Source organism: Lagopus muta, chromosome 1, assembly GCF_023343835.1.
Source record: "Lagopus muta isolate bLagMut1 chromosome 1, bLagMut1 primary, whole genome shotgun sequence".
Classification (NCBI taxonomy): domain Eukaryota; kingdom Metazoa; phylum Chordata; class Aves; order Galliformes; family Phasianidae; genus Lagopus; species Lagopus muta.
Window position 1 is genome coordinate 52,881,375 of NC_064433.1, and position 16,025 is coordinate 52,897,399.

Genomic DNA, 16,025 nt, shown 5'->3' on the forward strand with positions numbered 1-16,025 from the left:
TCCATGCTGCAGCATAAGTAATATTTACACATTTTAGAATTTTACTGAGTGTTGAAACACAAAGCCCAGAAACAGCCACTGGTCACCTGGCCTTGACAAGCATTCATCCATCCTGCTCCTTTCTCCCGACAGCATAAATGCTTTAAGAAGTAATGCGGTCCTACATAGAAAGCAACACCATGAGATGCAGGAGATCTGCATTTTCTTCCTTGCTCAGCCATACGGTATGTGGCTTTGGCCAAAGAAGTATCACTGCTTTACTTCCACATCACCATTTCTGTTTACAGGCTAAGTATAATTATATTTTTTAAAGCAATCACTGTTCAGCAGAGGTATTTCTCACTGGGTGCTTATATTTTCCTGGCTTGATCTCAGTTGGCAACAATAGATGTTAATGAAAATTTGAGAACTTCACAATTTTGCTCTTTGGTCCAATGGTGCCTGGATGTGAGGTCCTTTTTCATCTCCTCTTTGTCTTTGAAGCAGACATCTATAAAGCACACTCGACCTATGGCCACTTTGATGCCACTACGTCAGACAAATTTACTGTAGCTTTTCAGTATCAATAACGTGTTAATGAGAAAATTCAACTATTTTCAACTAGTCTCCTTTGCTTCTTCCCCTCTGGCAAATCATTCTCTTCTCTCACCGTGCCTTTAGATTAGAGCAGAAACAAAGCAACACGGTTTCCATCCAGGAAGTACCCAAATCCAAGCAAACAGTACTGCTTTATTGAATAAAAAATTTAATTTAGACAGAGATTATTCAATCCTAGAGAAGCTGCAATTCAAAGGTGAATGAGAGCTCTGCTAAACACCACAGAAATGTAATGCTCTCATTTCGTATTTTCTATACTTTTATTTTGTAGTCTGCCATGGATTCTGTAAGTACCAGAAGAGTTATGCTTATCACTCACATTTAAAGCAAGGAAAAAAAAGAATGTTTCTTCTTTCCATTTTCCACTTTCCTTAGTAGCAGTGCATATTCTTAACAGAAGTGCCAGAAGAGTCCATCAAGAATTAAAATTCTACAGTAGCAGAACACAGGAAATGTGTCTGATTTTGTAACATCTTCACTTATTTTCAGGTGAAGTGTTCTTAGGACTTCTTTGTGTATTCCAAGGTATAAACACAACCACCTTGACAGAACAGGAGCAATACCACATGTGGAGCAACATGAGCACCACAAACATAATTTATTCTTTTTTTTTTTTTTAACCATACTTGTGAGGTTGAGCTTAAAAACAAAACAATGTTAGGTTTTTAAGGACACAGAATGGAATTAGTCCTCCTCACCCTTCTTTGAGAGCTGAGAAATAAAAGTGACAGACACTATAGTGAGCGTATGCTTACTGTCTTAGCACTGGTGAACCAGAAGCTGCAATGCCCTTGGCTTTAACAAAGATTATGAGGTCAGAGCACACGATGCTCCCATTTTCCTAAATACATGGCATGTGGCACCAAGTCACGCTTTCCTTCCCCTGCGCTGGCTGGAATCATTCTAGCTCACCTTCATCTTCTGAAACATGGTTTTCATAATTTTCAAATCTCAGTTTAAGTTCTCTCTGAAGCTCAACAGAAGCACATAATTCAACCTACTTCTGCAGCTATTTGGTGACAAAGATGTTCCCAAGCAAATGCACCTATTCAACCAGTCACACAGCTCTGCTATTGCTAACCTCATTTGAACTGCTCTCTGTTCCTCATACTTATCTCCTATGTTGCTACAAGCATGAAGATTCACAGCACATCTACACATGCAGATAAAAAACATTAGCAAGAACTATGACAAACTGGATGTGAGTTTTCAAAGCTGTAGGTCTGTGTAGCTCTCCTTGTTATTCAGAAGTTTCCTTTAAAACAAAAGCGTTTCTCACGTGACACAAAATTATTATTATTATTATTTTTGTTAAATTTTCACTAGACTACCGAAAAAAAAAAAAGCATTGTAGAGAAATGATGCTTTTGGCAAATCAGAGCTAAGATTTCAGGATCAGAGAGGCATAACAAGGAACTGCTTACTAAGAAGTTGGCTGATCATTTCTGCTAAGAGAAGCAGCATTAAAATAATAAGTTAATCATTTTATTTTGCCATTATGCTTCAGAGTCAGTCATCCAAGGCATTAAGAAAGTAAGCTTAAGTGTATTTGAAATGATTCCATGTTTCATTTTCTCAGGAAGCCAGGACAGTATCATCTAATGCTTAAATCCAAATGTGTTGAATGAAGAGAGATCTAGATAACCTTCTCTGAGAAGGCCACACCAATTTTTGCCTGGCCTTTGCCGATAAGACTCCTGTAGGGGAGAGTGTACACTTACACTCCTTGGGGATTCAGTCAGCTTCACTTCAAAATCTCATCGTTCAGCCTGTGCTGACAGCAGGAGGTTGGCCTCTGGCAGAGGCTTAAGTTGCAGGACTGAGCATTTGAGCCCAGCTGGGTGGCACTCCATAAGTAAGGTCAGGAGCGTACACTATAAATGGTGCTGTCAAGAACCAAACCAGGTGTGTCCTTCATCTGTCACAGAGCGGTGAGGTGAAATTTGACAAAGATGCACTCATACAGCCCTGCTTTTCTCCCTCTCGAAAAGGGAGAGGGAAAGCCCTGTTCAGCTGTAATCCAGTAGTTAAAGAAGGGTTTTAAAGGAGAGATGAGTTTCACTGGCTTAACATAAAATGTAAGACAAGTTAAAAAGAGAAGAACGCTGAGTGGGACAAGGCAGAACCAGAAGGAATTGGAACAAATCCTTATCATTAATAAAGGACACTTTGTAACTTTTTCCCTTACAGACTGGTGCTCCCTGAAGAGATTTCAGACAAGTCAGAACAATTAATACTGAGATACCACAGCAAACCCACAAGAGAGCCTAAGCTTAATATTTTTATAGGACTCTCACCAGCAAACTTTAAAAGCTTGCACTGAAGTTACTGGGAGCAAAGCAGCTCCATGTCTTTGTGCCTGCAGGATCCTTCAGACCTCCCAGAAGTGTCAGAGTGCCAACAATACTGTCTATCAACAAGGTTGGTTTTTTATATTACGTATGACAGCATCTTGCTACATCAACATACTTCACCGCTTCCATCCTTCCAAAGTTCAAATGCAGTACAGCCCCAGCCTTAAGGAATCTCTCAACATCGTGAATTTAAGCAGCAGGGAGAGTCCCAAAGCACAGTTGTGGATTTAGCATCATCGACTCCGACACCTTTAAAACCTTCAGCAGTGTGAGGAGGAGACTGTTCAGGAAATTTCTGTCCACTACAGAAGGCTTCAGTTTCAGATCTATTATGCTCAAACTCAACCTGAGCAATAAGTTATGAACACACAGAGATATTCCGACCTGAGATTTGTATGTCACAAGGCTGACCCAACACAGGGAACTGGAAACAGCTTTCTCACAACAACAGGAGAAGAGCTGTCAAACTGATTATCAACATTTCCATCCTGTTTTTGTAATGCGAAAACCAAGTGCTTCAAGTAACATCAGTGGTGAAGCAGACAAAATGTAAGAGGAAATACATAAATGCCCTGTAATTTCAGGTAAGAATATAGCTCATGAATAATGCTCTTACATTTGGCTGCTGTTTGCTTTTTCTTTTTTCCCCTCTCAAATTCTGCATCTTCAACCAATTTAAAAGCCAGCCTTGTTTACCACCTTGGACAGATTAACTCTATTCCATCGTCCAGTGAAACGATGCTTAGCTCCTTCCAGCTGCATGCCCTGGTTAGCCAGGGAGTCAGTGCTGCCAGAAGTTTCCAGGCCACAACCCAGTGATTCTCTTGCCACTGTAGGTCTGCAAAGAGCACAAGAAAGCTACTACTCCACAAGCAGGAGTTGGGCCTGTCAAGGTAGAAATGACAGAGAACAAAGCCAATCCTATTTGCTCCACTATTTAAATGAAGAGGAGGTGGTTCTAAGGAAAACTTTCCTTTTTGTATGAGGCCAAGCAGCAGTCACCCAGGATTCCTGCTGTACCACACACACACCAGGCCTGAGACCCCTCCCCAGGTTTCCAGAAACGTACCTGCTGGAGCTCATAGCACAGGCCAACACAGAGACACAACCATTAAACAAAACACAACCAGGACAAGCTACAGCTTCTATCAGTACAAGATAGTAGAACACAAGCTTGTAGTGCCCGGTGGCACTACACAATGTCCAGATGGATTTGCTCATCAAGCATAACAGCCTGGCCTCATTCTGCCCTCAAAAAGGGACAACCCACTTTCCTGCAGGAGCTCAGAATCACAAACTGGCTGCCAATTTAACCAACGTACAGCCTAAAGGATCAGACTCAACAGCCACGTCACAACTGCACAGCCAAACAAAACTTTTGCTGGCTGACCCATCCAGTCTCTGTAATCAAGTCGTAATTCTGACCTTACTCTTTCATATTTCACAGCACGTCACTGCACGTGGGGCGTTCTTTCTCTAACAGCATCAACTATGAAACAGCATAAATCTCAGGTGCACCCACACTGTATACAGCTACACTACAGACAACCTTAAAAGCTTAAAATCACAGCTGAAGCTGCGTGATGAGGCAGAGGAGAAAAAAAACAACCAATAAGCACTACATCACTGTTTCAGTATTCTGACTTCAATATGGATTGTGACTCTTCCTCTAAACTCTCCTCTGCTGCAATGGTTTTAATAATTAATATTAATGATCTCTCAATTCCTGTTGTTCTCTCGTTACCACTTTCTCAACCTGGACATACTCTCCTCCTCAATGCAAAATAAGGTGGAAGGGGTGATGAAGAATGAAGACAAACACATTAGGAGAGCCAGATCAAGATCCCTCCTGCATTCCACAGATTAAAAAGTAAAGTCACCCACATTACTAAAGGTCAGAAAGGTCAGCTTTGAGTAAAGCCAAACATTTGATAATCGCATGTATGTCTTCTGAAGCTTTAGAACCATAGCGTTTTTCAGTGGCATCTCTTCAAAGGTCTCTGCTGTGGTTTAGCCCAGCAGGTAGCTGAACACCACACGGCCATTCACCCACTCGCACCCCCAGGTGGGATGGGGGAGAGAATTAGAAACAAAACAGAACTCATGGGTTGAGATAGAAGCCATTTGCTAAACCAGAAAAGGAAAACAGAAATAGAAATGCAATGATTATATAGCTGCAATGCACTTACCACCCATCAACCAACAGCCAACAACAACACAACTGCCTGCCCACCAGCAACACGGTGCCTCACCGTCTGCCAACCAACCTCCAGCAGCCCCCAAGCACCAGCCATGTCCCCAGCCAACTCACCACAGCTTTACAGCCTTCTCCTTGATGTCCCAAGGTGTGGAACGATCGCCTGCCTAATTCAGGCCACCTGCCCTGGCTCTGCCCCACTGAATGGGGCACCCAACCAAAGCACTGGTGTCCTATAACTCTATTTCAGCTGGAACCAGATGGTTTTTTTATCATCTACTTCTTACAGAATGATGAGGGTGGATTCAAGAACAACAACAACACAACTATGCAGCTTTTCATTACCATGCATGTACAAGCAAAAGCTGCCCTAATGCTATGTGACCAATGCACCTCGTTAAAGATACTTTTCATTAAGAAAGTAACAGTACAAAAACAAACTTATGCAAAAAAAAAAAAACTACCATTTTTTAGTACAGAACTGCTGAGCCCATTTACTATCTTGAATATTCCTTGATGACCTTTGTTGAACCTTAAATTAATGTCAAAGAAAGAACAGTTTGCCCCCAAAACGTGCAGGAATTTAGCCAATTTAAGTTAAAATTCTATCAAGTGCTTTCAAAATACTTCTTATCAAGCTAGAAGCCCTAACCAACTAGAGCAACAGGCTTAGGGCACTGAATAAAACATTACTGGCCTTTATGTCCACCTGTACAACACTCAGCTTACAAACACATAGGCTTGATAGTTTTGTCATACTGGCTATCGCTCAACTATAGCATTCAATATTGATTAAAACTTCCAAAAGTAGGTGTTGCCCATAAAAATCCTACTATAACTTTGCTTTTTAACACAGATCTAAATCCAAACCAAGACAGTGACACAAACCAACAGTGAAAAAAATATGACATCTCATTAAGTCCGTAATAGCTGTTTCTCTGAAATACAGAGAAGAAAGCATGAAAGGATACCTTCAGGGAGCTCCCAGGTTTGTGAAACAAACCTATCCTACAGGAACACTGTGGGGAAGACTTTTACACAACATTTGTTCTTGTTTTACTTTGATTTACGAGAGACAACAGCAGCACATACCGTAGTTCAGTACTGCTTTTTGTTGAACCACACACTTGAAGGCCTTCTTTTAGTTGGAGTTGATTCTTGGGCACAAGTCATCTGTGCCATAAAGAACCGTAAGCGAGGATTGCTGCACACAATGCTCATGGTTTGTCATTACATATTATGTCATGAAGATAACAGGGGGTGGCAGTCAAGGGCAGCTGAAGTCTTAAACACAAAGATGCGAGTGAATCTCATGGGAGCTGACATGTCAGGCCCTCACAAACCAGCACAGCTCCAAGCTGCAAAACAAACATTTCCCACCTAGGCAGCCTCACACACTCAGCATGCGTTCTGATGATGACAGCTTCCCTTGGAGGAACACTCTTCTGCAGCATTGTCTCCCTTACAGTTTCACAGCTCTACATTTATCCCTTTATCTCAACACCTACTACTCAACTACCTAACGTAGGCAAGAAATACTGGGATACTGCTACCTGCTGAAAGGAGAGAAAACAAAAATGTCTTGCAAAATTTTTGTATCTTTATTTTTCTTCCACCAAACGTGGACTCCAGGAAATCCCTTATGGGCTTCTCCATTACTACTTCATTTGAGACAGAGATGATTGTTGGAGTTTTTGTTTCCCTTTGTTGTACTTCTAAGCAGAGCATGAATGGACTCAACAGCCTATTTTACTTACCTTTCTTTTATCTTCATCTGCTGGATCAAATCTGAAAACAGCTCGATTCTGTTTAAAAAAGAAATTACATTTGTTATGCATGAACATCAGCTGTCAAGTTACAAAACTTTAAAGGTTTGATTAAAACCAGTCTCAGCTAAAGAGAGCAGCCACATCAGCGTGCTTTTCACACTCCACCCAACAGCAAAGGCTTTAAGTGTTTCTAACCAACAGCTTCAGTTACCTCGATGTTGGTGCACAACAGCAGTAATACGAGTTAATGACACTGAAGAACTTCTAAGCTAAAGGTGTCAGGAATCATTGAATGGTATGGGTTGGAAGGGACCCCAAGGATCAAGCTCCAATCCTCCCAGCCACAAACAGGGCTACCAACCTCCCTATCTAATATAGACCAGCCTGACCAGGATCTCATCCAACCTGGCCTTGAACACCTCCAGGGACAGGGCATCCACAACCTCTCTAGGCAGCCTGTTCCAGCACCTCACCACTCCCACAGTTAAGAACTTCCCCCTGACATCCAATCTAAATCTTTCCTCCTTAAGCTTAAAACCATTCCCCCTTGTCCTATCACAATCTATCCAAGTGAAAAGTTGATTACTGTCCTTTTTTATAGTCCTCTTTTAAATACTGGAAGGCTACAAAGAGATTTTTCTGCAGCCCTCTCTTCTCCAGGCTGAATAAGCCCAGCTCCCTCGGACTGTCTTTGTAGGAGAGGTGCTTCAGCTCTAAATAAGTTCCTTTTCGGCACGAGACTCCCAACACCACCAGTGAACCACAGAAGTTTAGGAAGACACCAACCAAGGGCAGCTAACAAGGACTGACGAGCAGTTAACCAAGAGAAGATTAACAAGAGAGGAATAATAAGGGAAGGAACAGAAATTTGAAATAATAACTGCAAATGGGCCAGAGGTGCTTCCCTATTGAGTTCTCTTGGCTTTTCTATAGCCCCCTGTACCTTAAAACTACATTTACCACTCCTCTTCAGTGAAAGCATAGATTATTGCTTAAGAAGACTAAGAAACAGAAGGAAGACCTGGAAGCTGGAGTACTATGCCCAATCTTTGCTGCCCTCCCCCCAGCAATCTATCTTAGCCATTAACATTGCACATAAATAGATGTAGGAAGTGTTAGGGCAGAACTTTGAACAAGAAACACATTAAGGTGAAACATCATGCTGAGATCCACTTCAAAAGAAGCATCGAGCCACACACAACTCCAGAAATCTGTTTAAAAAGCCAGAAATCCCTGAGCAGGAAATGTGCCAGCTCTCACTGTCTTTGAGAATTCCACCTAAGCCCAAAAACTCATTTGGGGAAGCTCCCGTGAAGGCAGAATACAGTGCAGCAAGCACAAGAAGTGATACGTGCACATAGGTGCTTTCTAACAGCTTTTAACACAGGGTCACTTCAGAGAATAAACACAGGAGATCGGAGGTTCCCTAAACTGAGCCTTTTGCAGTGCCTTAGAAGTCTAAGAGCTAGATCAGATGAGCCCAGCAGACTCCAGAGCAACAGCCTGTCAGAGGCAGCACCCTTTGGATGCTGCCATCTCCACCATTGGACTTCACCCAGCAATACAATGATGCACGTCAGATTTTTCCCCTCACCTCAGCAATGGGAATGAGAGAATCACAGAACGGCTTAGATTGGAAGAGACCTCAAGGATCATCAAGCTCCAATCCCCCCGCCGCACGCAGGGAACCTTGAACAAAAAAGCGTAACGTTCGTTCCTGTAACAAAGCCCTGAATTCCAGCAGACACCCAGCTGGACACGGCCGCGTTCGGATCACACCCGGAGCCGAACTCCGGGCCAGCAGCGGGTGGGTGGAAGGCCGACAGGGCGGCTCAGTCCCCGCACAGCAGCGGGAACGGACCGGGGGAGCACGGCACCGGGCGGAGGCACTCCGGGGCTGCCCCCGAGCCTCCGCCGAGGGCTACGTGCTGGTCACAGCCCCCCGAGGCGGGCAGGCCGCAGGACAGCCCTCGTGTTGCGCGCACAGCGGAAAAGCAGAGCGAGACAGCGGCTCCGCCGGGCAGAGCTCTGGGCGTGGCGGCGGGCACCGCCCGGCTCCCTTCTCCTCCACCCTCAGCCCGTTACCTCCTCGTTGTACCGCAGCAGGGCCCGCTCCGCGGCCTCGGCGGCTCCGCCGTGCCCCTGCACGGCCTCCAGCACCGCGCCCAGCTCCATGGCCGCCGACACCGGCGGCCGCCGCACCCGACCTCCTGCCCCGCGCCCCCTGACGCCACGTGACGTAACGCTACGCGATGTGACGCGACGCGACGCTCTCCGTGGAAACAGTCCTGACTGGCAGGCAGTGCCCGAACGCTATTGGTCGCTAGGAGGGGGCGCCTGCACCCCAGCGCCCTCCTATTGGCTGCCTTCCTATGCGCCCCGTCCGGCCCCCCGAAGAGGACTACGCCTCCCGGCATGCTAAGCGGGGCGGCGCTGCGGTGCGCGGAGAGCTTGTTGCTGCGCGGCATGATGGGTATTGTAGGCCGCAGGCAGCCCCGACGGCGCCTGGCGAGAAGGGCGGTAGAGCGAGATACGGAGTGTGGGTTGGAGACCCGCAGGCCGCCCGGTTATCCAGCGATACAAAATCTGACACGTAGCCTCCTCGCTAGGCTTGTCCTCATCCTGCCTGCTTCTGTGCTATCTGCTCCTTCAGTGCTACAAAGCAAACAACCTGCCCCAGTGTAGGCAGCTGCCTTCCTTCAGGCAGGATCATTTCATGGCGCCTTTGCTGCACCTGCTCCATGCCCAGCGGTGGCTGCTCTAGTGCATGACGGCTGCAGGGCAGCCTCTCTGCATGAGGGTGGAAGGGCCCCTTTACCCACCTGCCCTGTGCAAAATGGCACCCGCTGCCAGTCTGAGCCCACAGGCTGAGTGTCCCTGGGCCATTGCGGGGCAAAGTCTACATCTGGTCCCCGAAGTGGGGCTTCATCATTACATTTGAGAGCAAAACAAAACCCACGTGAGCTGGAGGATGAAGGCAGTGCACCCCCTGGGGTTTGTAGGCCCACACACCACCAGGCTCACGTGTCCCTTCTGTGAGACAGCACAACTGCCTTCCGCAGACCACCTGTCTGTCCTCTCATGGGGGCTTGACATACTCTCTACAGGGTGTTCACGTGGCTGTGAGAAAGCAGAAGGTGTGGGGTTGAGATCCCAGTGTCTCCTCACTGTTGGGTTTTGCTCTGGAGATCTGGGAGGGCAGAGCGGGCCAACACCACACGCTGGGTGAGAGTCTGCAGTGTCTGCGCACAGGTTGGCTACATCTCTACAGAGCACTACAAACTCCAGGTTTGAGCTACGTTAAGAAGTTAAGAAGATGGGCTTATTTCCATTGTCAAAGTGCCCTATTGTCAAAATCCACTGTTTGGATAGATGAAAGTAATATACTGAAGTTGCTACTGAAGAAGTAGCAAAATCACAGAATCAGAGAATCACAGAATGGCCAGGGTTGGAAGGGGCCTCAAGGATCATGAAGCTCCAACCCCCCCTGCCACATGCAGGGCCACCAACCTCCCCATTTAATACCAGACCAGGCTGCCCAGGGCCCCATCCAACCTGGCCTTGAACACCTCCAGGGACGGGGCAGCCACAGCCTCTCTGGGCAGCCCATTCCAGCACCTCACCACTCCCACAGTAAAGAACTTCCCCCTGACATCCAACCTAAATCTTCCCTCCCTCAACCTAAAACCATTTCCCCCTGTCCTGCTGTTATCTACCCTTTCAAAGAGTTGATTCCCCTCCTGTTTAAGGCTCCCTTTAGGTACTGAAAGGCTGCCATGAGGTCACCCCACAGCCTTCTTTTCTCCAGGCTGAACAAGCCCAGCTCCCTCAGCCTGTCTTCATAGGGGAGGTGCTCCAGTCCCCTGATCTTTGTGGCTCAAGTCCAGTTTGAAGTGTGCATCCATTTTTTTTTGGAAGCAAGACCATGTGTATATTAATGAAGTTTCTGGAAGAAACTTAGTCAAAGTAATCCTTTGCTTGTTTGATTTACTGTTCTATTACAAAGCACGAGCCTGCTTAGATTTACTTCACAGCGTAGTAAAATATTCATTTCATTTGTACATGGTCAATTGGAATCTTTTTACTTATAAAAAAAAAAAAAAGGCCCAAAACTAAAAAAATAAAGGCTAAAAAACTGTTACTGAACCTTTAAAGGCACATTGTTATTCATCATTGCTGCATTTTGGTTTCCACTTTAGGCAACATATGAAGGATTAGGATTTCAGTGAAAGAGGGGGACGGAATAAATTGCATCCTCTACCAAAGAACTGCCAGACCTTTTCAAATGAGTGCATACCGTGAGCCCTTCCCATGTTAGTCAGCTTTATCTAAACCTTCCAAAGCAATGTCTGCCCCTGAATTTCATGGGTTTCAGGGTCAGTCACAACAGAATTGTGAGGCTGGGGAGGTCAGAGGCCATTTTTGTCAAAGGGTAGTGACCTTAGCAGCAAGAGGTAGCCTGACAAAAACAGGATTCATGCCTGTGAATGGAGTTCTCACTGCTCTTCCCCCGCTGAGTCTTTTTTCTATCTGGTAATGAAAAATCTTGAAGAATTGTAGTGGATTTTTATATGCATACATACATGTTTGTGTGTATATAGCTATATAAATATACAGATATGTTACATGTGTTAGTTATGCTATAATACATCTTATATTGGATCTATTACATATATATTTTCATGTATTTTGGACTATGAAAAAATAAAATAATGCATGAACACGTTCGAAAATGTGAGAAAAGAGAACACCAACAAAGAAAAAAAGAGAAAGAATAAGAAAGAGGAAGGAAGTAAGAAAGGAAGGGAAAGGAAAGAAGGAAGGAAGAGAAGAGAGGAGAGGGAGAGTAAAAGGAAGGAAAGGGAAAAGAAGGGAAAGGAAAGGATGGGAAGGAAAAAGAAAAGGAGAAAAGTAGAAAGGAAGAAAGCAGGAGAAAGAGATAACAAGTTTGAATATCTTGGCATGTGGTATGAAAACTAAAGAAAAATCTGCACCTTGCATATTTACTCCCTTTACACATAAATATTTGGCTAGGCAAGAAACATCAGTTTGAGTTACCATGGTCAAGGGAAAGGCTTAATTTACAGTCTCCAGTCTCCAACTCAGGAGGTTTGGCAATTTGTACTAGGATGATTTAAGAGATTCCTGCCCATAACCAACCATTCTACCCAGAGGTTATCGTCCTCTCTTGAGCCACCACACTTCGCAGCCTGGTATACACCCCTGTGACCTGAAAGCTGTGGTGGTTTATATTAATATGATGGGCTCTGACCTGCAGTGGTCAAGGAGGGGGCCCACTTTCCCTTGTAGAGCTGCTGACACAGATGGTGATGGTGACCTTTGCAGAGCTGTGCTCGGTGATCTATATATTGCTCCACATGAATGTCCAGTTTAAATTTCAAAGCCCTCCTTAGGAAATTGTTCAAAGGTAGCTGAAAGCATATGTTCAGACTCCTGTGGCATCCAAAGTATATGTATATTTTTAAAGAAAGACTGCGGGGATCCTTTTGCAGAAGATTTAAAAATCCAAGCTCTGATTGATGGTGAAAAGGACAGTTCCGTGGGTCTTTCTTGATTACAGAACTTTGTGATGCTGTTGTTGGTCAGAATTCCCTTTCCCACCACTTTGCACGTGGTGTTACAGTTCTCCACTCATAAATCCTGCATTGTTTCTGGTACTGACACACGTTCAGTATCCATCCTCCTTCCTGAACAACCTCCCTGACATCTCCGATGCTCTTCAAGGAGAGGTAATTGAGTTCCGGCTTTTGAGTTCATGGCAACTCCTGCCCACAAATGTCTCGTCAATACATCCAGTCCTTGGAGAGAGCATGGCAGGCTGTGGTCAGCATTCCTTCAGGTAACTGGAGATTAATGGAGTGTTCCAATGATAGGAACTAAATGAAGGCATTCTGGTGGGTCTGTTGGATGTGAAGCGATGCAGAGATTCGGAATTCAATTAGGAAGATAAAGTGCATTTTTTCATTCTAATGACTGCCTTTTCCATATTCATTTCTCGTAGTCTTGATGAGGCAATTATTTCTTTGCTTGTTAGTAATTAATAGGTCACAATCAGTGCTTTGATGTAAGCACCTTCAAAAAAAAAAATAAAAAAAAAAAAGCAAAGAAGGACTTTGGTCTCAAGCAGAATAAAACTCTAGCTGCTAAGGATAGGCTATTAAATCTTCCCAGTGTGACTTACCTTCTTCATGTGTGGATAGTTTTGCCTGAAGGTAGCTTGAATGAGATTAAATAGATCCTAGAAACAATGTCTTCTGTCCTTCCCTCACTTACTGAAAGTGAAGAGTGAGTGTATATTAGGTAATAACACCAGGTTACACAAAGAGAATTTCAGAAGGTCTGTGACACTTAGGAAACAAGATTTTCATCGGGTACCTAAAGGTGGAGATAGGCTCCTGCTATGCATCTGATAACGTACCAGGACCTTGACTGAATGTTTAAGAGACTGAACAGTTGCTAAACCTCATCTGGAACACTCTTTGTCCCTCAATTCTTGAAGATTTACAATTCATTCCTGTAGTTACTTTACATCCCAAACGCTCACTAGCTTACTCACTGGTTGAATACACAATATCTGACCAGCTTGCCACTTCATTTGCTCATCTAAGGAAGACGAAATTTCCCATTTCCAGTATTCCAGTGGCAACATGTTTGTTGTAAGTTACAGTAAAGAAAATAAAATAGAATATCTTACCTGCCTGGGTGGATATCTGGACTTAGGTGAGCAACAGTAGCAGGATATGAACCAAACAATATAAAGTCATCACCTGGCAAACGGAATGGAGCGGCCTGTAGCTGGAAGCACAGGTGGAGGACTGCTCACTTGCAGTTGGTTATACATGTTCACAAGTCTTTTGCTGGGTAAAAAAATACATTGTCACTTGTAGGATTTTTTGAAGGTTTGCAGCTTCTGTATGTAAGTAAATTAAAATGGTATCTATTCAATTTCAAGAACTTTATTTGAGCATGAAAATCCCTCATATATCTTGCACAACTGTACAAACACTTATGTCCATTTTAGGCATAAATGTGGTTATTATCAGACTGAGTGCTATCAAAGATTTTATTTACAAAACAATTGCTAAAATGTCTGATGTCGTATCTCCATTTATTTATTTCTTACCCATAGGGTAATAAGTCCACCACAGTTGCTTGGTGCATTTTATAATACAGAAGAAAAAGCTATGTTAATAAAATCTAACAAAAACTCACAAATAGCTACAAATCCGACAGAAAATGTCTAAGAAAAGTTCTCCCCAAAATACAATACATTTTTCCACACATACACAGTACAGAATAAGTTCAAAGGCACAGCTTTGAATTTTGCTTTTGTAGAAGTTATCACCACATGAAGGAATTGAGGGAATATTTTCATATCTGTCAATAGGTAATCAAATGAATATTCGTGTTTGCATTGTCTTTTTTACATAATTGCTTCATATCATCACATTTAACATATGTGGCTCTGAATCCAATATCTTCCCAGTCCCCAAGTCCATTCTTAACGTTGTCATTACTGACCAGAGAAGTTAGATTTTTTTTTCCAGATTGTGCAAACTTAACACAAATACATATACAATAATAGTCAAATTAAGGCAGTGTATAATTCAATGCTACACGTGTTTTCTTCTCTTTTGTAGAGTTACTGGATCAACAGAAAGGTGCATCAACATACAAAGTTAGGTTGTAAACTGAAATCTACACAACACGTGTCTTTTAAGGAGCCAGGTGGAAGAAGTGATGCAAGCAAATGACGGCTTGGCAGAATTGTTTTTAAGAAATGCACTGAAAGCTTAAAAGAAGAACAGATGTCAGAGTTCTGCTGAGAGTGAATTTCCTGTCTTTAACACAAATCATAAATATATTCCATTCCAGTACTTTGTAAGACTCATTAATATTTGTCAATAAGAGGGGGGGCAATGGCTCACTGACACTGACATCACACTGGGTTGGCCCACATGCCAGAATTAGAAAAGGCACAGATTGGCCTAAAAAGATGTCTAAAATAGCACAGAAATGCTTTTCGGCTACAGGAACATTCAGTCATACTGGTCTGCAATCTGCCCACGTTATGAACTACATTTATCTTCCCAGGATCTTTTCCATCTTCACCTCCCTTTAGGAACGTCCACGTAAAGTCCCACATAACATCAAGTTTGTACAATTCTTTTAAGTATACGGGCTTCACTGGTGCCAGTCATTTTCATTTAGCCCAACCTGTGGTGGCTTCCCCATTGATGTAGGCGAAGCCGGGAAAGTGTTGCATGTGCTCATATTCAGAATTTCTGCGCGTAGTCAGAGGGGTGTACATGTCACTAGAATTGCCGTATCTTGTAGAGTGCATGGGTGGGCTTGTGTAGCAGGAGTTCGCAGCTGGCACCTCTGGCCAGCGAGGAGTCACTGGGGTGGGATGCAGCCTTGGAGTACTGCTCATCAAACAGGGCTCCATTCTTGACGTTGGGCTGTTGAAAGGGTACTACGACAAAGGAGAAAAATGAAGAGTTATTTATCATGTACTTAATTTTAAAGTAAGGGCTGGTTGGAGACAGGACAAGGGGAAATGGCCAGAAACTGCAGCATAGGAAGTTCCGCACAAATGTGCGCAAGAACTAATTTACGGTGAGGGTGATGGAGCACTGGAACAGGCTGCCCAGGGAGGTGGTGGAGTCTCCTTCTCTGGAGATGTTCAAGACCTGCCTGGACACCTACTTGTGTGACCTGGTGTAAGGAGCCTGCTTTGGCAGGGGGGTTGGACTCAGTGATCTCTGGAGGTCCCTTCCAACCCCTACGATTCTGTGTCTGCATCTGTGTATCACATATCCTTGTTTAGCATAAATAAAATTGCATGATTGAGCAGCCCTCCAAAACCTTTATGATACTGAAGGCAGAATATCATATAACAAGTGCCCAAAGTCAAACCAAAATATGAGAGGGAGCTTTGCAAAGGAGTCACAACACTTCCTCCTCCCTGGAAATATTCAGGGCCAGTCTGGATGGGTCTTTGAGCAACCTGGTCTGGAGGGGGTGTCCCTGCCTGTAGCAGGGAGATTGGAACTACATGATCTTAAAGGTCCCTTCCAAGCCTAA

At 44.0% G+C, this 16,025-nt stretch overlaps 2 protein-coding genes across 6 annotated transcripts in view; both read right to left on the reverse strand.

The window, feature by feature from the left end:
• The window catches only part of RIC8B (RIC8 guanine nucleotide exchange factor B), a 33,715-nt gene extending 24,556 nt beyond the window's left edge, over window positions 1-9,159 (reverse strand). For 2 of the 4 annotated variants that reach the window (XM_048958353.1, XM_048958362.1), the window contains exons 1-3: window positions 9,003-9,115; window positions 8,512-8,606; window positions 6,906-6,953 (exon numbers count right to left, since the gene is read on the reverse strand). Coding sequence is in view for 1 of the 4 variants with exons in the window: in XM_048958342.1 (XP_048814299.1) it covers window positions 6,906-6,953; window positions 9,003-9,092 (138 nt within the window). In the remaining 3 variants the exon portion in view is untranslated. Of the gene's footprint in view, window positions 1-5,140; window positions 5,220-6,905; window positions 6,954-8,511; window positions 8,607-9,002 lie in introns of those variants that run through there. The other 2 variants (XM_048958342.1, XM_048958374.1) reach the window with 2 other exon arrangements.
• A 4,759-nt stretch (window positions 9,160-13,918) lies between these two features.
• Window positions 13,919-16,025, reverse strand: part of RFX4 (regulatory factor X4) — a 91,848-nt gene continuing 89,741 nt past the window's right edge. For both annotated transcript variants that reach the window (XM_048933386.1, XM_048933387.1), the window contains one exon: window positions 13,919-15,414. In XM_048933386.1, coding sequence (XP_048789343.1) covers window positions 15,142-15,414 — 273 coding nt within the window. In that variant the 3' untranslated portion in view covers window positions 13,919-15,141. The remainder of the gene's footprint in view (window positions 15,415-16,025) is intronic.